Source organism: Aureococcus anophagefferens (genome assembly GCF_000186865.1).
Source record: "Aureococcus anophagefferens unplaced genomic scaffold AURANscaffold_15, whole genome shotgun sequence".
NCBI lineage: Eukaryota > Pelagophyceae > Pelagomonadales > Pelagomonadaceae > Aureococcus > Aureococcus anophagefferens.
In genome coordinates this window covers 750325-770283 of record NW_008705575.1, presented here as the reverse complement: position 1 = coordinate 770283, position 19959 = coordinate 750325, and the positions used below count along the sequence as shown (strand labels likewise).

Sequence of the window (19959 nt, the reverse complement as noted above, 5' to 3'; positions counted from 1 at the left end):
CGCCGCTCGTGCCCGCGGCGAAGCTGTCGCCGCGCTTCAACGCGACGCAATTCGCGCTGCGCAACGCGGAGCTCAACCTCGACGGCTACGGCGTGTCGTGGTACGAGGCCGGCGAGGCGTTCCCGCGGCGCGTGCGCTCCGCGGCGCCCGTCGTCGACAATGGCGAACCCGACGCGACGCTCGCGGCGCTGCTGCGCGGCGACGCCGTGCCGACGCTCTTCCGCGCGTCGATGGACTCCTGCGTCGAGGAGCCGCTGGCGCCACCAAAAGTCGACCTGCGGTCGCGGGCCATCTTCGCCCACGTGCGCGCCGCGTCGCCCTTCGCCGAGATCTCCGAGAAGAACTCGCACCCCTTCGCGTTCCAGACCTTGGCCTGGTTGCACAACGGCGCGGTCCACGGCTTCGAGCGCATCCGCGACGATTTACTGGAAGCGACGCGGCCGGCGGCGCGGAGTCTCGTGGCCGGGTCCACGGATTCGGAGATCGCCGGCGCCGTCTTCGCGGATCACCTCGCGGGTTTCCCCGAGCGCCGGACGTACGACCTGTTGTCGCTCCGGTCCGCGATGGCCGCGACCATCGCGACGATCTCGCACGTCGCCGCCGCGGCGGATCTCGGGCCGGCCTGCGACGCGTCGGAGCGGCCGTCGAGCCTGAACTTCGCCGCGACGGACGGGGTTTCTCTTGTAGTGGCGCGCTACCGGTCGCACCCCGACGAGGACCCGCCGACGCTCTACTACCGGGCCGTCGAGCGCGGCGTCTACGTCGCGTCGGAGCCGACGTCCTCCAAGACCGAGGACCTGCGGGAGTGGGTGCTGCTGGGCAAGAACCGCATGCTGTCCTACTCGCCGGCGTCGGGCGTCCTGGTGGAATGCGTCGACCACGGCGACTGCGACGACGACGTGCCCGCGTCGACGGCGCTGGCCTACGCGGAGAGCTGGGGGCTCATCGCGGCCATCGGTCGGCCCCTGCGCGAGAAGCTCGCGGAGAAGCTGGCGAAGCTGCGCGAGGCGCCCCCGGCGAAGGACGGCGACGACGCCGCGAGCGCGCCGCCGCCGGGCCTGCCGCCCTTGCTCGTCTTCCTCGCGACGGCCGCGGCCGTCGCCGGCGTCGCCATCGTCGCCCGGCCGGCGACGAGCCCGCCGCCCGCGCCGCGCCGGGCGCGCCGGCGGGGGCGCCCCGCGTAATGAGCTGAACAACATTGTGTTATCTCCGCGAAGCGCTCTAGACTCGCGTCAGGGACATGCCGATGCTGTCGACGCTCAGCGACTCGGCGGCGCGGTCGGTGGAAATTTTGAGGTCCGTGTTGTCGAACTTGCCCTCGTCGCACTTCGACTCGGAGTCCTTGGACTCGGCGTCGCGGTGGAGGCCGTTCATCGCGCTCACGGCGTCCTGCTTGGGCCAGCTGCCGCGCTTGCCCTTGAGCGTCGCGACGCAGCCGTCGCCGCTCACGTCGAAGGGCACGTCGTCGATGGACAGGCGGAACCGCCGCGCCGCCTCGGCGCCCTTCGGCAGGTCGAGGCGCTCCTCGAGGGCGAAGCTGTGGCCGTGCCGCTGAAAGCTGAAGCGGCTCACGCTGTCGCTCCGGAAGGCCGTGCCGTCGCCCCGGCAGAGAAGCTCGCCGTCGACCTCGATCTCCCGCTTCTTCTTCTTGAGCGACGCCGTCAGCGCGATGGTGTGCGCGTCCCGGCCGAGCTCGAAGTTCCACTGGAGCACGACCTTCGACGACGACATGATGCCCCCCTCCTGGGACACGCTCAGCGACACGCGCGCGCAGGGCGGCTCCTCCTCCTTCGATTCCGGCATCGTTCGAGGCGCTGCTGACAGCAACTGGGGCAGCCCCACCGAGAGCGCCACCACGGTGGCCGAACCGCAATGACACGCGCTTTCAAGTCTGGTTTTACTTGAGTCGCGCGGCGCGGCGAGCCGCACGGCAACGCTCCCGAGCGCGGCGCCGCGACGTCCCAGGAGCGGGCGCCCTCGCGTAAACAGAACACGTTACCTCGTGCGGTGGCCGCGGCTCCGGCTCTGGAAGAACTCGAACTGCTCCGCCGTGACCGCGCGCGCGCGCTTGTAGCCGACGTTGCCCGTCGCGTTGACCTTGAGCTCCATGACCTCGTTGTTCCGCGCGTGGCGCCAGCTCTTCGACTGCTTGATGCGCAGGTTGATGGCGTCCTCGAAGTCGCCCGCGCAGTCCGAGGCCATGACGGCGCCCGGGTCCGTGGCCTCGAGGTGGGGCACGAGGCACGGCGCGGTTTCTCGGAGCCACGCGCGGACCTCGTCGAAGTTCCGGATGACGTCCCGCAGGTCGTCGCTCGTCGCCTTGGCGTAGGCGCTGCCCAGCTCCGCGCCCGACGCCGCGAGGTGGGCCCGCCAGACGCCGGCCTTGCCGAGCCACGCGAACAGGCGGGACAGCGCGCCGGCCGCGTCCGCGAGGAGCTCCTCGTAGGCGAGCTCGAATATGTAGCCCGCCGTCGCCGCGCCGAACTGGGGCCGCGGCACGAAGTCGGCGCCGTCGCCGAGGGGCCGGCCCCGGTCCGCGCGCAGGAGCTCCCGGAGCGCGACGCGCGTCGCGACGTCTTTGGACATCGACTCCAAGAGGTCGGCCCGGAGGTCGTCCACGTCCAGCGCCAGCGTCTTCCCGATGGCGCAGGCCTTCTTGCCCGTCTTCCGCACGTTGTTCATGCCGCACTTGTCCCGCAGCAGACGCCCCCGCGCGTACGCGAGCGCCTGCTTGATCTTGTTCCTGGGCAGGACAAGAGTGCGAAATTCCCAACTTCAAAGGCTCCTAGCTCGGCCGGTTTCCACTCGTTTCGGCTAGTTTTTGGACGAGCGATCGTCTCTCGGAACGGTCTCGACGCGTGGATGCTTTTTCCGGAACGCGCGCGCGCGGAACACTCATGTTGAAGCGAACTTGAATCACTCTTGTCCTGCCCCGTCTTGTTCGTCCGCTCGTAGAGCACGACCTTGCGGCAGCCGCTGCGCCAGAAGACGCCGTCCGGCGCGCCGAAGAGGTTCAACCCCAGGATGCGCTTCGGCGACACGGTGAAGCCGACGACGTCCCAGGCGTCGCGCGGCCGCTTGCCCGACTCGCGCATCGCGCGGTCCTTCGCGACCAGCTTCGCCGACCCGCCGCGCTTCTCGTCGACGCCGAAGGCCGCGCCGCGGCCGAAGCGGCCCATGGGCTCGCTGAGCGCGCGGAAGAGGTGCGCCTCGCCCTCGGCCTTGACGTCCCCGTGGCCCGCCGACTTGGACGTGAGGATCTCCTCCGTCACGAAGGCCGACGGCACGCCGTTGAGCAGCTGCACGAGCCACGACGACCCGGACCGCGGGTTCTTCAGCACGATGAGCGGGACCAAGTTGTGGTCCGTCGCGGCGCGCGCGAGGGACGCCGCGAGGTACAGGCGCGCGCAGCCCCACATCGATGATGTCAACATCCTCCAGCTCTCGTTTTGGCGCGCGCGAGGTCAGCGAGCCACAAGCCGAGCCCATTTGAGATGGCTACCTGTCTGCCCGCCGAGGCGGCCGCCGCGCCATCAGCGAACGCGCAGGATGATGTGTCGGAACAGCCGCCGCGCGCGGAGTGGGTCATCACGGAGGCGGACCGCGTCGAGGCGCGCAAATATCTACAGTTCCTCGTCGAGTCGCGCATCGGCGCGCCGAAGCGGAAGATCGAAGCCATCTCCACGGAGCGGGAGAGCCAGCTGTGCGCGCTCCGGAAGCAAGCCCTCATGGACTACATCGCGCGCTGCGGCGGCGACGGCGCCGAGGTCGCGTCGGATACCCGCGTCCGGAACCGTCGACCCCTTAATCGCGCGCCGCGCGGCCGCCCTGGACGCTCTCCAACTCATAGGCGCGAGATCACCGTGTCCTGCAAGCAGCGCAAGGGCGGCGAGACCGAGGGCGGCCTCGACTTTTACTTTCACGCCACCGACGGCCGGCGGTTCCGCTCGAACAAGGAGGTCGCGACGAAGCTCTACAAGCTCCAGCCGGCCTCCTCGAAGAAGCAGAAGACGAGCGTCGCGAGCAGCGCCGGCGCGCCCGCCGCGCCCGCCGCGCCCGCGTCGCCCGCGCCGGGCCTGACGCCGCCGTCCGTCGCGCAGACCGCGGCCGCCGTCGCGACGCCGGTCGCCAAGGAGACCGTGAGCCTGTGATGGCCGGGGCTGGTTAAGATATGTGGAAGCTTGTTCGCGGTGCTGCTTTTCGCTTCGCGCCTCGGGCCGAGTGGCGTCGACGGCGCGCTGCAGGAATCGGATGCGGGGGGGATCGCAGCGCGTGCTGCGGAGCTCCGGCAGGCGCGTGTCTGGGCTGTCGGCGGGACGCGTTCGTGGGCACCGCTCCCGACCGACAGCAGTTTAGCCCAACTCTGAGTTTTTGGCCCGCGCTCCCGCCGCGGCGCCGATGTTTGCCTCGTGCTTCGCCGGGGCAAGGCGTGGGCTTTGGACTGGATCGGCATCACAGTCAGCGTAAGATGCCAGCGTCCAAGCCCCAACGGGAGCGGGCGCGCGCCTTGAGAGCGGGCTCTACGGCGGCGTTGCGACGTGTACGCGAGGCGGACGCGGCTACAGCCACGGGTCAATCGATCTCCGCCGCCGCGGCCCGTCGCCCTTGGCGACAAGTTCGTCGTCGGCCACGGCGCCGCGGCGCCGGAGAAGGACCCGGGGCGGCGGCGGTCCACACACGGACCGCCGCCGCCGCGTGCGCTGCGACCCGACCCCTGCGCACCACGTGACGCCGCCGACGCCGACTCGCCGCGCGTTCGCTCGATCGCCGCGACCGAGCCGTCGACGACCGCTCCCTCCTTCAGGCAATCATGGCTCGCACCTTTGCGCTCCTCCTCGCCGTCTGCGCGTCCTGCGCGGCGTTCCACGCGCCGGTGTCCAAGGCCGCCGCGCCGCAGCTGCGCGCGGCGCCCGGCCCCGCCGCGGTCGCCGCGGCCGCGGCGACGACGCTCGTCCCCCAGATGGCGTCGGCGGAGGTCGGCTTCACCGACGAGGCTCTGGGCGTCTTCCTCGGCATCCTGCCCCTGGCGCTCATCGCGCGCCGCCGGCGCGGAACGTCCGCGCGGGCCCCGTCTCCCGACGCCGCTCCCCCTCGCAGGCCGTCGTCGTCGGCGGCGGCGCGTTCTCCCTTTTCGGCGGCGCCATCGAGCGGGCGACGCTGCTGAAGCGCAACCTGAACATCGAGTATTCGCCGCAGAAGCGCTTCGCGCCGAAGGACTACCTCTGAGCGGCCGCGCGCCCGCCCCCCCCAGCGAACGCCCGCGCGGCGGACGTAATCCCACCAAGACGACTCGAGATCCAGGGAAGCAGCCGAGAAGCGGCCGTCGCCCCCGGGCTGAAGACAAGGCCCCTCCAGAAAACGGCAGCAGCACTAGGATTTTAGTACGCGGCGCCCGCCGCGCGGTACGTCGCGGGGGACGCGGCGAGGTCGACCTTGGAGTCGAAGGCGAAGCCCTGGAAGCGCTTCCGGGAGGCCTTGATGTCGGCCTTGCTCTGGTTGAGCTTGGACGGCGTCAGGTTCTCCTCGTCGAAGGTCACGCGGCGCGGGCTGCCGAGCTCGCGCGCGCGCGCCGTACTCGGCTCGGAGGCGAAGGCGAGCTCGCCGTCGGCGCGGGTTTCGAGGAAGGGCGGCAGCGGCGGCGCGCGCGGCGGGTGGAGGCGCTTCCGCTCGACGTCGCGCCAGGAGAGCTGGCGGAAGAAGTGGGACCGCGCTATCGCGCGCGCGCCGCCGCGGACGTCCGGGTCGCGGCGCAGCAGCGACGACAGGAGCGCGCCGAGGTCCGCGTCGCCGACGGCCCGCGGGTCGCCCTTGAGGATGTTCCGGAAGAGCGCGCGGCTCGAGCCGGCCTCGAAGGGCGTCGACCCCGTCGCGAGCTCCTGCACGCTGCACGCGTAGGCCCACCAGTCGCAGGGCGGGCCGTAGTGCTGCTCGCCGGCCCGGAGGAGCTCGGGCGCCATGTAGGCCACGGTGCCGCAGAAGCCGCGCACCCTGGACGACTTCTGGGGGCCGCGGCGCTCCGCGAGGCCCGCGCGCGCGGCGCGCGCGAGGCCGAAGTCCGACACCGCCACGTGGCCGTCGCGGTCCAGGAGCACGTTCGCGGGCTTGAGGTCGCGGTGGACGACGCCGACGGAGTGGAGGTAGCTCAGCGCCACGGAGAGCTCCGCCGCGTAGAAGCGGACGTCGTCCAGCGGCAGCGGCGCGCCCGAGAGCCGCACGGCGCGCTTCAGCAGCTCCGCGAGGGACCCGCCGGGGTAGAAGTCGGAGACGAGGTAGAGCGCGAGGCGGCTCTGGAAGGCGCAGCGCAGCTGGGCGACGAAGCCGTGCTTGGCGGTCCGCGCGACGTCGCGCTCCGTGAACACGGACTCCGCGCCGCCGGCCGCGAGCACGGAGCTCTTCCGGAGCACCTTGACGGCGAAGAGCGCGCCGCCGCCGCCGCGGACCCGCGCGAGGTAGACGCGGCCGAAGGCGCCGCGGCCCACCTCGCGCAGCACCTCGAGCTCGTCGGGGTTCACGGGCTGTTTCGAGAGAGCGCCGCGGCGGCCCGTCGCGTACGCGCGCGCGGCGCCGCGGAAGCCGTTGAGCAGCGCGTGGCTCGGCCGCCGCAGGTGCGCCGCCGGCCCGTCGCGCCGCGGCGTCGCCAGCGGCAGCTTCGCCTCCGCGGGCGCGGCGACGACGCGCGCGGCGGCGGCCCCGGCTTCGGGCGAGACCGTCCGGACGTCTCGCGCGGGCGACGCGTTGCGCGGGCTCCACAGCGGCGCGACGCGCGTCTCCGGGCGGTCGACGGCGCTGCTGGCGTAGGTCTCGTCGACCTCCGCGGGCACCTCGATGGGCGGCGCGAAGGCGAGGTCGACGACGCGTTCGCCCGCGTCCTGGTTGTCGTAGGGATCGAGCTTCTGCTTCGGCGCGCACCAGCGGATGAGCCAACTCATGGCGGTGATAGCTGGGGACCAGCAACGCTGCTACAGCGCGCGCTGGCCTGGCGACGCGAGCTGGCCGGCCACGAGCAACGGCGCCGCGGCCGGCTCAGTGGCGAGGCGAAGCGAGCCACCTCACCATGGGACTGGGCCGATCGGCCACAGAAGCACGAGACGCTCTGAGGGCCGTCTTCGGCGTCAAAGATCGTGACACCCCCTCCCAAAATAGCCATCATGGTGATGCTCGTCGAGGACGAGCGCAGCCGCCTCATCGAGCTTCATGGGGAAGGCCCCATTCGCTCCCCCACGCACTCGGCGATCGCCGGCGAGCTGCCCCGCAACCTCGTCGCGTGCGACACGGGCCGCACGGCCTGCGGCGCCTTTGCCGTCGGCAGCTTCAAGACGACCGCGGGGAAACGCCCCCCGACGACCGTCGCCTCCGAGCTCGAGCGGATCCGCCGCGTGTCGGCGCACGGCGTCGGCGCGGTCGCGTCCAAAACGTGCCAAACGATCAAGAAGGAGCTCCCCCGCAACCTCGTGGCCTGCGACAACACGCGCGAGGCCGCCGGCGCCTACGCCGTCGGGAGCTTCAAGACCGCCGCCGGGAAGCGCCCCGCGACGACCGTCGCCGCCGAGGCCGAGCGGCTCCGCCGCGTCTCCGTCCACGGCTGCGCCCCCGTCGCCTCCAAGACCTGCGAAGCGATCAAGAAGGAGCTCCCGCGCAACCTCGTCGCCTGCGACAACACGAAGGACGCCGCGGGCGCCTACGCCGTCGGCGCCTACAAGACCGCCGCCGGGAAGCGGCCGCCGGCGGCCGCCGCCGCCGAGGCCGAGCGGCTCCGCCGCGTGTCGATCCACGGCGTGGCGCCCCGGGCCTCCAAGACCTGCGAGGCCATCAAGAAGGAGCTGCCGCGGAACCTCGTCGCCTGCGACAACACGAAGGACGCGGCCGGCGCGTACGCGGTCGGCAACGTCGTCGTGCCGCGCGTCGCGCCGGCGTCGGGCCTCACGTTCCTCCTCGCCCTGGACAAGGCCGCCGCCGACGACGAGGCGTCCTCGGAGTCGTCGCTCCGCGCGTCCAAGTCCTACGACCGCCTCGACCTCCTGTCCTCGTCGCCGACGTCCGTGACCGCGCTCGGGCCCTCGTCGTCCTTCAACGACCTCCGCGCCCTCGCCCGCCCCTAGTCTGGCTGCCACAAACCCGGGTTGGCTAACAAGAACATTCCGGCGGACGAGCTTCTCAGAAACAGGGGCTCGCTTCTCAGAAACAGGGGCTCGCTTCTCAGACACAGCACTCACAACATAACGCGCGCCGGAGTTCCATTCACGGCGGCCGGCGCGCCACGGCGAGGTAGAGGAAGTGGTCGCCGTAGTGGAGGTTCCGCCAGGCGTCGAGCAGCTCCATGTCCCAGGGGAGCGCGACGCCGTGGGCGACGGCGACGCAGCCCGCGACGGCGACGCCGAGCCTCGCCTCGACGGCCGGACCCAGCGCGGTCGCCAGCGTCGCCGGCGCGCCGTCGCCCGCGACGGGCGCCATGGGCAGCTGCACGGGCGGGCACCCGCGGAAGAGCAGCCGCACGGGCACGTGGCGCGGCGCGTCGACGGGCGCGAGGTCCCGCGCCGCGAACGCGCCGCGATCGCCCGCGTTCAGCGCGGCCCAGAGCGCCTCCTGGTCGACGCGCGGCAGCGTCAGGGCCGCGCGCGCCGTGCCGCGCTCGAGGTGCACGGCCTGCTTGAGCGCGTGGTAGAAGGCCTTGAAACAACACCCCTGTTCTTCGCACGCGACGTGGTCGGCGGGCGCGCCTCGAAACCGCGCGCCCAGCTCCCAGGGCAGCGCCACGGGGCCCGCGAGCGCCGCGGCGTCCAGGGCCGCGCCGAGCGGCACGTCCCAGGGCACGGGCGCGCCGGCGCCGTCGCAGAACCAGAGGCCCGTCTCCTCCCGTCGCTCGGTCCGCGGCTCCTCCGCGGCGGCCGACCGCGCGCTCGGCGACACGGCGGCGAAGTAGTCCGAGTCCGCGAGGCTCGGCGCGCGCGCCTCGTCGTCGTGCTGCGGCGCCGGCGCCGGCGCCGGCGCCTCGCGGAAGTGGCGCGCGAGCTGCGCCTCCAGCGTCGGGAGGTAGGCCAGGCGCGGCACCATGGCGTAGAGCGGCCGGTCCTCGCCGCCGCTGCGCAGGCAGACGGGGATGCACCCGCGCCAGACCTCGTCCGCGACGGCCGCGCGGTCGGCGGCGGCCATGGAGGCCGGCGCGCGCTTGAGCTGAGAAGCTCAGTTGCACAACTTTGTGGTAAGAAAGTCAACTTGAACTGCCCTCTAAAACGATTCCCAGGGTACCGAATTAACTCGTGAAGCCGCTGGGCGTCGCGGAGGGCTGCTACTGCGGCGAGAAGCGATGCGCCGCCTGCTCATCGCGCTGACGGCGCTCGTCGCCCGCTGCGAGGAGCCGCAGGCGCCGGCGGCGCCCCCGGCGCCCATCTCGCTGACCATCAAGGACGTGGGGACGCTGCGCGTGGACCCCGGCGTCGACCCGGCGGACGTCGTCGAGGAGTTCGCCGCGGAGGCCCGCGGCGCCGGCGTCGAGGTCTCCGTCGACGACATGCGGCGCATGCACTCGTGGTTCTGCAGCTACGCGCCCTGTCCCAGGCCCTTGGCGTCCACGCTCACGGCGCGCGTTCGCGGCGTGGGCTCGCTGACCGTCGAGCCCTACACGGAGCCGGCGGCGGCCGTCGAGGCGCTGGCCGCCGAGGCCTTCGCGGCCGGCGTGCGCATGTCGGAACCACAGATGGCCGAGGTGCTCGCGGCATTATGCGACAAGCGGCCGTGCCGGAAACGCCTCAGCCCGCGGCTCGAGCTCAACGTGACTTCCGTCGGGCTCCTCGTCGTCGAAGCCTGGGAGCAGCCCGCGGACGTCGTCGAGCGGTTCGCCGCGGCGGCCGTCGCCGCGGGCCACGCGCTCACGGAGACGGGCATGCGGTCGCTCCACGAGTGGTGCTGCCGGCGGCGCGACTGCGCGCGGGATGTGGCGCCGCGGCTCGCCGTGAACGCGTCGGCGCTGGGCCTCGCGGTCTGCGAGCCCTACGAGGAGCCCGCCGCCGCCGTCGAGCGCCTCGCGTCCGACGCCGCGCGGCGCGGCGTCGCCGTCGCGCGCGGCGACGTCGACGCGGTCATGCGCTGGTTCTGCGCGCGGCGGTCCTGTTCGCGCATGCCGCGAGGATTGACCCTGGAGGTCCGCGCGGTCGGCACGCTCGAGGTCTTCCCCTGGAACGAGCCCGCCGCGGAGGTCGAGCATTTCGCGCGCGTCGCGCACCGCGCGGGCGTCGACGTGCGCGAGGCGCTCCTCGAGGACATGCTCGCCTGGTTCTGCAGCCGCCGGGAGTGTTCGCGCGCCGTGACGCCGACGCTTACCGCGACCGTCGAGACCTTCGGGACGCTCACGCTGCCCGCGTGGATCGACCCGGCCGACGGCGTCGAGAACTTCGCCAAGGCCGCGCTGCACCGCGCGGGCGCCCTCGTGCCCGCGCGGACGCTGCGGAGCCTCCTCGAGTACTTTTGCGCCCAGCGGCCCTGCGCGCGGACGTCCATCGAGGCGCCCTGGCTCGCCGCGGAGCAGCCGCCGCCGCCGCGCGCGCCCGGCAACCGCATGCCGTCCGCCTTCCCCGGCATCGCGGACCCGAAGCGCATCTAACGACGACGTTCGGCGTGCGAATCTCACGAGAAAGGAGCCCGGGCCACATCGGGGGAACAACAACGTTAGGCCTGCGACCGGGCCACGAAGCCCGCGGCGTAGAGCGAGACGCGCGTCCCGTTCGCGAGGCGGTGCCGCGCGGTCACGACCGTCGCCGGCGGCGGCGGCGGCGCCCCCGCGAAGGGTTCGACGTGGTCGAAGCCGTCGGGCCACCGGTAGAGGCGGTCGCTCGTCTCCCAGCTCGCAAAGTAGGACGCGGCGACCGTATCCAACCCGTCCGGCGGCCACGGCGGCGCGGTCGTGCCGAGCATGCACTTGGCGCCGAAGAAGCGGCCCCGAAACGGCGCCGCGTGGAACGCCTTCGACGACGCCGCGCGCACGACCGTGTAGCGCAGGTCCGGCACGACGCGCACCGCCAGCCCCGCCCGCCGGAGCACGATGCCCAGCACCTGCTCGGACTCGAAGGCGAAGGGGTTCATCGCCCGCGCCTCCTCGCCCGCGCCGCCGACGAGACCCGCGTACCAGGCCGTGCCCCAGTAGGGGTCGAGCACCTGCCGCGGCCGCAGCGTCCGCCACGCGTGCGAGAACGCGTCCGTCGCGAGGCGCGCCAGCAGCGCCGCCGCGCACGCCGCGCGCGTCGCGCCCTCGTAGCCCGCGGCCGCGCAGTCGGCCGCCGCGAGGCGCGCGCGGTCCGCGCGGCCCGCCAGCGCCGGCACGGCCACCCGCCGTTCCCCGGCGAGGACGCCGTCGTGGTACTGGTCCCATTCGACGGTGTAGTTCCGGCTCGCGCGCGCCTTCTGCGCCGCGAGCCACGCGACCCAGAGGTCCGCGGCCTCGTCGAAGGGGCCCCGGAGGAACGTCCGGATCGCGCGGTCGCCCGCGGCGACGCCGAACGTGTCCGGCGGGCCGCGGACGTTGCAGCCGCAGCCGACCACGGGCAGGTAGACGGCGCCGCGGCCGTAGCGGCCCGCGCGCAGCGCGCCCCAGGGCACGCCCCGCTCGAGGCGCCCCGCGTCGACGACGACGTCCGTCCGCATGCGCACGACGAACGCGTAGGTCACGTTCTGCGACTGGCGCCGGGCCTCGAGGTCGTCCCAGAGCGACGCGAGCCCCGCCCACATGGTCAGCCGGTTCACGGAGACGGCCGCGGGCACCTGGACGTCCGGCGCGTCGTCCGTCATGGCGAGGCCGTCGGCGAGGAGGCCGCCGTACCAGGACCCGTCGCCGGCCTGCGCGTCGTGCCGGCGCCGCAGCGCGGCCCGCCAGTAGTCCGCGACCCAGCGACGCAGGCCCTTGAGTGCGTCGCTCTCCTCCGGGGGCTGCAGCGCGAAGGACGCGAGCGGCGCGCCCGGGATCGCACCGAGGTGGCGCGCGACCTTCCACGCGTCGCCGTCGTCGGCGACGCGCGCGAGCAGCTCGACGTCGCCCGCGGCCCGCCGGAGCGCCGGCAGGAAGCGCGACGCGAGCCAGGGGGCCGTGCGCTCGAGCGCGCGCGTCTCGCCGGAGAAGCAGACCGCGACGGCGACGCCCCGCGACGCCGCCGCGTCCGGCGACCGGTAGACGCCCGCCCGCGCCGCGTCCAACGTCGCCGCTTCGTCCGCCGACAGCGGCGGCGCCGGCGCCGCGGAGGCCGCCCCGAAGCCGTCGACGGCGTCGACGTCGCCCGGCGCGCCCGACGTCACCCAGCGGGCGTCCTCGTCGTCGTCCGCCTCGGGAACGAGGGGCGCCGGGTCGTCGGGGCAGCGGCCGGCCCGGTCGACGACGCCGACGTCGGCGGCCTTGGCGCAGAACGACAGCAGGTGGTCGAGCGTCGACCGCGGCGCCGCGGGCGGCCGGCCGTTGAAGGGGAGGACGCCGTTGCAGGTGTTGCCCATGAAGGTCGCGAGCGCGGCCGCGTCGGCGTCCAACCCGTCGCGCAGCTCCGCCGCGGCCCGCGACGCCGCGGCGCGGTCGCAGAGCTCGTAGTTGCAGTTCGCCGCGGCCCAGCGCGCCGCGCCGACGAGCGCGCGCGATGTCGGGTCGTTGGGATCCTTCGCCAGCGCCGCCTCGTGGCTCTCGAGGAGCGCGGCGCGCGTCTCCGCCCAGTGTCCCCGGCTCTCGAGGAGCGCGCCGCGCGCCTCCGCCCCCTCCGCCGCCGGCGGCACGCCGAGCCAGAAGGTCCCGTCGACGCAGAGGGACACCTGGCGGAGCGGGTCGTCCGGCGGGGGCGCGAGGCGCCCGATCATGCGGCAGACCGCCGGGTCGACGTGCGTCGGCCAGTGGACGAGCGGGTCGAAGCGCGCGACGTCCCAGGGCGCGACGGGCCTCAGCACGCTGTCGAAGTGGGGCCAGTGGCCCGTCGCGAGCTGCTGGTGGAACGCGAGCCAGCGCGTGTCGACCCAGGCGTCGGACGCCCATTTCCGGGGCGTCATGCAGACGTACGCGGCCGCGCGCAGCGTCGCGCCGCAGCCGCCGTCGAGGGGCCGCGGGTCCAGCGGCGGGACGACGGCGTGCGCGAGGCGCGAATCCCAGAGCACCATGCGGCCCGCCTCGACCTCCAGCAACGCGCGCGGCTTCCCGTCGAGCTCGGGCGCGTCGCGGGGTACCGGCATTAGCCACGCGCCCGCCGCCTTCGACGTGTCGCCGTAGCGCCGCGCGATGGACTCGTGGTCGCGGTGCGAGCCCGGCACGACGACCAGGCCGCCGGAGCGCCGGTCCTGCGCCGTCAGTAGGATCATGCCCTGCACCGCGCGCCGCCCCCGCTGCGACGCGCCGCGGTGCCAGTTCGCGTCGACGTGTAGCCCCGTCTGCATGGGCCAGGGGTCGTCGCGCGTCGCGCTCAGCAGCGCCGACGGCACGTCGAAGGACGTGACGACGTCGTCGTCGTTCCACAATCGCTGGAACCGGGACGCGACGCGCCGCCGGAGGTGCCACATCAGCGGGCCGTGCGCGACGCGCGCCGCGTTCGCGAGCAGGCCCGTCGCGGGGTCCGCGGCGCGCCGCAGGGCGCAGGCGGGGGTTTCTCCATCGCCGGCGACCTCGACCTCGCCGGCGACGAGCTGAGTCGAAGAGCTCGGTCGCCTCCGCGAGCGCTTTGGCGTCCAACGCGTCGACGACCGCGTAGCCGTCCTCGTCCAGCGCGCGCTCGACGGCCGCGGCGTCCGCGAGGACCGGCGGGGCGAGGGTCGCGACGGCGGCCTCCGCGCCGGCGACGGCGTCGAGCAGCGGCCGGGACGCCTCGGCCGCGACGTCGGCCGGCGGGCCCGCGACGGCGTCGGCGACCGCCGCGGACAGCGCCGCGTCCCCGTCGCCGGACCGCCAGCGCACGTGCCGGGCCGTGCCGTCGACCTCGAAGGCGAGCGCCCGCTCGCAGGACGGCGGCGGCCGCAGCAGGTTCGCGCTGGAGCACAGCTCCGACGGCGCCTGCTCGCGGTCGGCGTACCAGATGTGCGTGAAGTGGTGCTTCGCGCGGTGCTCCGCCGCCGCGAGGCGCGCGTCGTCACCGGCCGCGCGCAGCGCCCCGAGCGCCGCGACGACGGCGACGCGCCGGAGCATCTCATGGATCCTCATCGCGTAGCTATGGCAGCCATCGTTCCATCGCGAACGGCATCATCAACGCCATGATGGGCAGCCGCGTCGCCGCCGGCCTGGCGCTCGTCGCGTCCCTGCCCGCCTGCGTGGGCCTGCTGTCCATGGCGGTGGAGCTCGACGGCCGCGACGCGACCGTCGAGTTCGGCGGCGGCGACGACGCGGCGCGGCTCGAGGCCATCGCCTACGACTTCATCGTCGCCGAGGCGATCCCGGAGCTGGTCGGCGCCGACGGCCAGGTGTGCAGGAGCTCCTGCGTCGCGCGGCGCCTGGCCGAGGCCATGGCGGCGAAGCAGGACGAGGCCGACGCGGCGAGCCGGCTCTACGCGGAGCAGAGCCAGCGCGTCTACGACGACCTCGCGTCGCGCCACGCGATGGAGGCCGACGGCACGGTGACGGCGGACGTCGTCGTCGGCCTGGGCACGTTCTACGAGCACAACGCCTGGCCCGACATGGCGCTGCTCTGGGAGGGCCTCGACGAGCACGCGACGCGCGCCATGGTCGCGCTCGACTTCGGCACGGGCCCGGGCCGGAACATGGAGAAGTGGCACGAGCGCTTCGCGCGCGTCGACGGCGTCGACATCGCGAAGACGAACTTGGAGAACGCGGACCGCTACCTGCGGGCCAGGGGCGTGGCGGACTACCGCCTCTACCACTGCGACGGCCGCGACCTCGCGAACGTGCCGTCGGGCTTCTACGACGTCGTCTTCAGCACCATCGTCATGCAGCACATCACCTTCCACAGCATCCGCTACCCCCTCTTCGAGGAGTTCTACCGCGTCCTGCGCTGCGGCGGGCGCATCAGCAAGCAGATGGGCTTCGGGCCGTCCGTCGTCGACCCGCCGATCACCGTGGACTACCACAACGACCTCCGCGTCACCGACGCCCACGACACGCGCGTCGAGGACCCGGACGACCTGCGGCGCGACCTCGAGGCCATCGGCTACGTCGACTTCCGCTACCGGATCCGGCCCTCGGGGCCGGGCGCCGAGCGCTTCGCCGGCCAGTGGATCTTCTTCCAGGCCACGAAACCGAGGTTCGCCCCGGGCTGCCCGACGTTCTAGCGGGCCGGCGTAACGCGCCCCGCCGGCGCCCGGATGTGTCACGCGGTGATTCAACTCTCCAGGGGACTTCAACATTTAAGATTACACTTAAACAATAGGCCTACAATTGTATGGCGGCAGCCCACTAGCTCTCCACATGGCGCGAGGGTGCTTCGCCGCCTGCACCATCGCGCTCGCCGCCGGCGCCACGCACACGCAGACCATCGCCATCGACGGCCTCGTCGTCGACGCGACGTGGGAGACGGGCACGGACCCCAACTTGATTTGGGCGCCCGTCGACGCCTTCCTCGAGATCCCCGCCGACGAGCCGACGCGACGGCTGGCGGCGGCGCACTTCTGCGACGAGGCCAAGTGGGAGGACGACGCGTGCGAGGCCACGGTCGCGGCGGCGCTCGCGGCCGCGGCGGCCGCGGGCGAACGCTTCCAGGTCGCGCACTTCGGGTCCTTCCCGCTGGAGCGCGTGAGCGAGGACCACTGGGGCAACCCGCTTGACTACGACGGGGACGCCGCCCTCACGGCCGCCTTCCGGCGCGGGACGGACTTCGCGAGCCGCTGCGCGCCGCGCCGCGCCGCGGACACGCCGGCCGTCCGCGTCGCGGTCGTCGTCACGGGCGAGCTCCGGCTGCTCGACGCGGCGCACCTCGCCAAGTTCCAACGGGACCTGGCGGGCACGACGGTCTTCGTCGCGACGCACGCCAGGTTCGAGGCCGCCGCGCGCGACCTGACGGCCCCGGAGCGCATAGTCGCGGCGGATCCCGCGATCCTCGAAGCCGAGCTCCGCGCGCGCGGCGTCGCGCAGGTCGCCCGGTCGCGCGCCACCTACGCGCCCGGCGAGGCGGCGCAAGCGGCGCGCGACGCCGAACACAACAACACGGAGGTCCACGGCGGGTTCTGGCAGTGGGCGCTCCTGGATCTCGCGTTGGACGCGTTCTGGGAGGATCTAGCCGCCTTCGACGTCGTCGTGCGCACGCGCGCGGACCTCGACGAGCACGTGCCCTTCCCCTACGCGGACCTGCGGGCCGCGCCGGGGGCGATCCACTGCCGGAGCGACTTCGTGTTCTACGGCGGACCGGCGGAGTTTTCGCGCGCGTTCGACGGCGCGAGGGACCGGGCGGAGGCGACGTTCCGGCCGCCGCGCGCGCCCGACGGGTCGCCCCTCTACGAGCCCGTGGACTGGGACCTGGTCCTCGCGTCGGACCTGACGGGCCTCAAGTGGTGGTGGCTCCCGCTGCCCGTCGCGGTCTTCGGCGCCGGCGGCGCCGGCCCGGGCGTCGACGCGCCTCCGCGGACGCCCGTCGAGCTCAAGTCCGCGGCCCGCGACCACCTCGACGCGCTCAGACGGCTGCCGCGCGGCGCGCCGGCGCGCCGCGCCGGCGACGACCCCGCGCTGCGGACGGACTACATAGAAGCGTTCAACTCCGAGCTGTTCGTGGCTTTCCTCGTCTTCGGCGCGGGCCTCCGCGCCTGCGCGCCGCCGGCGATATTGCGCAACTCCCAGGCCACGGAGCTGTCGACGCGGCGCTTCCCCTACGTCCGGGACGCGACGGACGACTCCGACGTCGCCGGCCGGATCCCGGCGCGGGCCGCGCGGCGGCCGTACCACCGCGAGGCCGCGCCCGTCGACGCCGCCATCGACGGCGCGGCCGCGGACGCGGAGCGGCTAGTGTCGCCGACGGGCGCAATTGTCGACGTCTGCGACGCGGAAAACGCCATGGCCTGGCCCGCGCGCTGCGGCCACGGCGTCGCGGTCAGGCTCGCCGTCGACGACGACGTCGTCGTCGTCACCCCGGAGAACCGGACGCGCGGCGCGCTCGCCGCGGCGGCCGCCGCCGCCGCCGCGGCCGCGGGGGCCGCCGCGGGCGCGGGCTGCGGCGACGGCGACGGCGGCTGCGTCGAGGCCGCGGTGTTGCGCGCGCTCCTCGACGCGAACGCCTCGGCGCCGCCCGACGTCGTCGCGGCGAGGCCGCGCGCCTTCGACGCCGGCGACGCCGCGGGCCTGCGCGCCGCGCTCGCGACGGACGGCTACGCCGTCGTCCGCCGCGCGGCGACGCCGGCGGCGGTCGCGAACATCACCGCGGACCTCTGGGACTTTCTCGAGGCGCGCGCGCCCGTCGCGCGGACCCGGCCCGCGAGCCTGCGGCGCATCAGCGAGCCCCGGGGCGCGCTCAGGGTCGCGGGCCTCGCGCACTCGGACGCGCTCTGGTCCGCGCGGTCGGCGACGCGCGTCCGCGACGCCTACGCGAGCCTCTACGGCGACGACGACCTCGTCACGTCCTTCGACGGCGCGTCGGCGCTCCTGTCGGAGACGGCGCGGCGGCCGCGGCCCCTCGCGGGGTCGTTCCTGCACACGGACGGCAACGCGGACGAGAGAGCGATACAGGGCATGCTCCTCCTCACGGACCAGACCGCGGCCACGGGCGGCTTCATGGCCATCCGGGGGAGCCACGCGGTCCACGACGCCCTCGTGGACCGCCACGGCGACGTGAACGGCGGCTCGTGGCTCATGCCCGTGCCCAACGGCGACGACGCGCTCCGCGGCCTCGACCGGGTCTTGGTCGAGGCCGACGCGGGCGACCTCGTCCTCTGGGATTCGAGGCTGGCCCACGCGGTCCACGCGCCCCTGCGCGGGGCCGCGCGGCGCTCGCCCTGGGACAAGGCGGCGGTGTCGCGCCTGTCGGTATTCGCGTGCATGGCGCCGGCGGCGGCCGCGACCGTCGCGGATCTGGAGCGCCGGCTCGACGCCGCGCGGCGCGGCGCCGCGACGGGCCACTGGCCCGTCGGCGGCCGGGCCGTCGCGCTCCCGGACTACGACGGCTACGCGGGCTACGACCGCGCGCCGCCTCGCGCGTTCTCGCGGGTCGAGCTCGAGCTCGTCGTCGGGCGCGCGCGGGCGCGCGAGCTCCTCCTGTCGAGGCGCCTCTATTTGTAATGTGTGGTGATGACCGGGGGAGGCGAGTATTATATTACCCGGTTCAACGCCGTACTCAACAACATGAACGCACTGCATGAACGGCTTTAATTATGGCCTTCCTGGACTTCTTCCTGGCAGCATCTCCTGGCAGCATGATGCGCCTCGCTGGATTGGTGCTGGTCGTCCTCGTTGGCGTGCGCGGGGACCCGGCTCCGCCTGATGCGGCGGCGCGGTGGTGGCGGAAGATGAACGGCAGCGCCCCGGTGAGGCGTGGCGCGTCGCGCCTGTCGCTCACCATGGACGGGCGGCCCATGCTGCTGCGCATCAACGGGTCGGACCTCGGCGAGCTCGCGACGTTGCCGCGGCGGGTCTGCGACGAGTTCCTGGGCGTGGGGGTCGCCCAGGAGGAGGGCTGCCGGACGGCCCTCCTCGCGGCGACGCGGAACGTGCGGCTGCTCGAGTACTACGAGGCCGCCATGGGCCTCGAGCGGCACCTGCGGAGCCGCGGCGTGGACTTCGACGTCCTCGAGGGCCACACGGGCACGTACCACGAGAAGGTCGCCGTGCTCCAGCGCGTGCTCGACGGCGCGCCGGCGAACCCGACCGTCTGCGAGATCGGCTTCAACGCCGGCCACAGCGCGCTCAACTGGCTCGCGGCGCGGCCGGACAGCCGCGTCTTCGCCTTCGACGTGGGCAACATGCACCCCCATGCCCGGGACCCGAGCCGCTGGGTCCTCTTCTCTTCCCTCGCCGCGGACTACCTCGCCGAGCGGTTCCCCGGGCGCCTCGCGCTGCTGCTCGGCGACTCGGCGTCGTCCGTGCCGTCGTTCGCCGCGATGCTCCCGGACGTGCGCTGCCACGTGCTCTTCGTGGACGGCGGCCACACGGACGGCGCCGTGACGCGGGACCTCGAGCACATGGCCCGGCTCGCCGATCCGTCGTGGAACCGCGTCGTCGTCGACGACCTCGGCGACGACCACGAGTTCCAGCGCGTCATCACGGCCGCGTGGGACGCCGCGCGCGAGGCCGGGCTCCTCGCGGAGCACGAGCGCGTCCACGCGCAGCATCGCAGGTGCGTCCTGCCCCCCGTGCGGCGCTGCGCGCCGCGCCTGAGCGACGAATTCTGCGGCTGCGCCCTCGCGCGCCCGGCGAACGCGCACGAGATCTGCTGCCCCGCCTTCTGCCTCGCGAGCGGCGACGAGCCCGACGACGCCGAGTCGCTCCTCGCCTTGGGCACCAAGGCCGCGAACTGGACCGAGGTCATCGCCCACGCGCCCAACTCGGACATCGACGGCGACAATCGCATGATCGAGGCGGAGAACTGGGCCCTGTGCCCCGAGGCGGCGGAGGAGCACCTGGGCGAGGTCCACAACCGCCGCAGCATGATCGCCGTGGGCTCCTACCTGAGGCCCGGTAGAGAGACTTGACCTAATTTTTCGACTTCAACTTCGCGACCTTGCACACTTCCTTGCACCGTGTTGCTAAGGCTGCCCGATGGCACAGCGCTCCCTCGTCGCCCTCGCGCTGACGCTCGCTACCGCGTCCGGCTGCGGTGTGTCCGCGCGGCGCCGGCGCCCGAACGTCGTTTCTTTTCGAGCATGCCACACCACCGCGCCGTCCTTAGGTCGACATCACGTTGGACGGCAGCAAAGCATCGCTGCTGTTCCGCAACGGCAGCAGCGTCGTCGGCCAGGCCCTCGCCCACGTGCGGCTCTTCCAGAAGCGCGGCTTCGCGCTGGGCCTCGGCTGCGCCGCGGGCGACGCTCTCTGCGCCGCCGACGGCCTCGCGCGCGTCGCGCGCGAGCGGCTGCGCGCGAGCT

General features: G+C 73.7%; 4 protein-coding genes across 4 annotated transcripts; 1 reads left to right on the top strand and 3 right to left on the bottom strand.

Moving 5' to 3' along the window:
* Positions 1–1221: 1221 nt before the first annotated feature.
* Positions 1222–1803, bottom strand: AURANDRAFT_65583 (hypothetical protein; the record flags this gene model as incomplete). Its single annotated transcript, XM_009040474.1, has 1 exon — positions 1222–1803. The coding sequence occupies one exon, from the start codon at positions 1801–1803 to the stop codon at positions 1222–1224; it is 582 nt and encodes a 193-aa protein (XP_009038722.1).
* Positions 1804–1995: 192 nt separating this feature from the next.
* Positions 1996–3434, bottom strand: AURANDRAFT_65582 (hypothetical protein; the record flags this gene model as incomplete). Its single annotated transcript, XM_009040473.1, has 2 exons — positions 1996–2743; positions 2896–3434. The coding sequence occupies 2 exons, from the start codon at positions 3432–3434 to the stop codon at positions 1996–1998; spliced, it is 1287 nt and encodes a 428-aa protein (XP_009038721.1).
* A 2199-nt stretch (positions 3435–5633) lies between these two features.
* On the bottom strand, positions 5634–6500 carry AURANDRAFT_3088 (hypothetical protein; the record flags this gene model as incomplete). The annotated part of the gene is made up of 1 exon (XM_009040395.1): positions 5634–6500. A coding segment is annotated over one exon (867 nt), but the record flags the coding sequence as incomplete, so codon positions are not given.
* Positions 6501–15364: 8864 nt separating this feature from the next.
* AURANDRAFT_65580 (hypothetical protein) lies at positions 15365–18157 on the top strand (the record flags this gene model as incomplete). Its single annotated transcript, XM_009040511.1, has 1 exon — positions 15365–18157. The coding sequence occupies one exon, from the start codon at positions 15365–15367 to the stop codon at positions 18155–18157; it is 2793 nt and encodes a 930-aa protein (XP_009038759.1).
* Positions 18158–19959: the final 1802 nt, after the last annotated feature.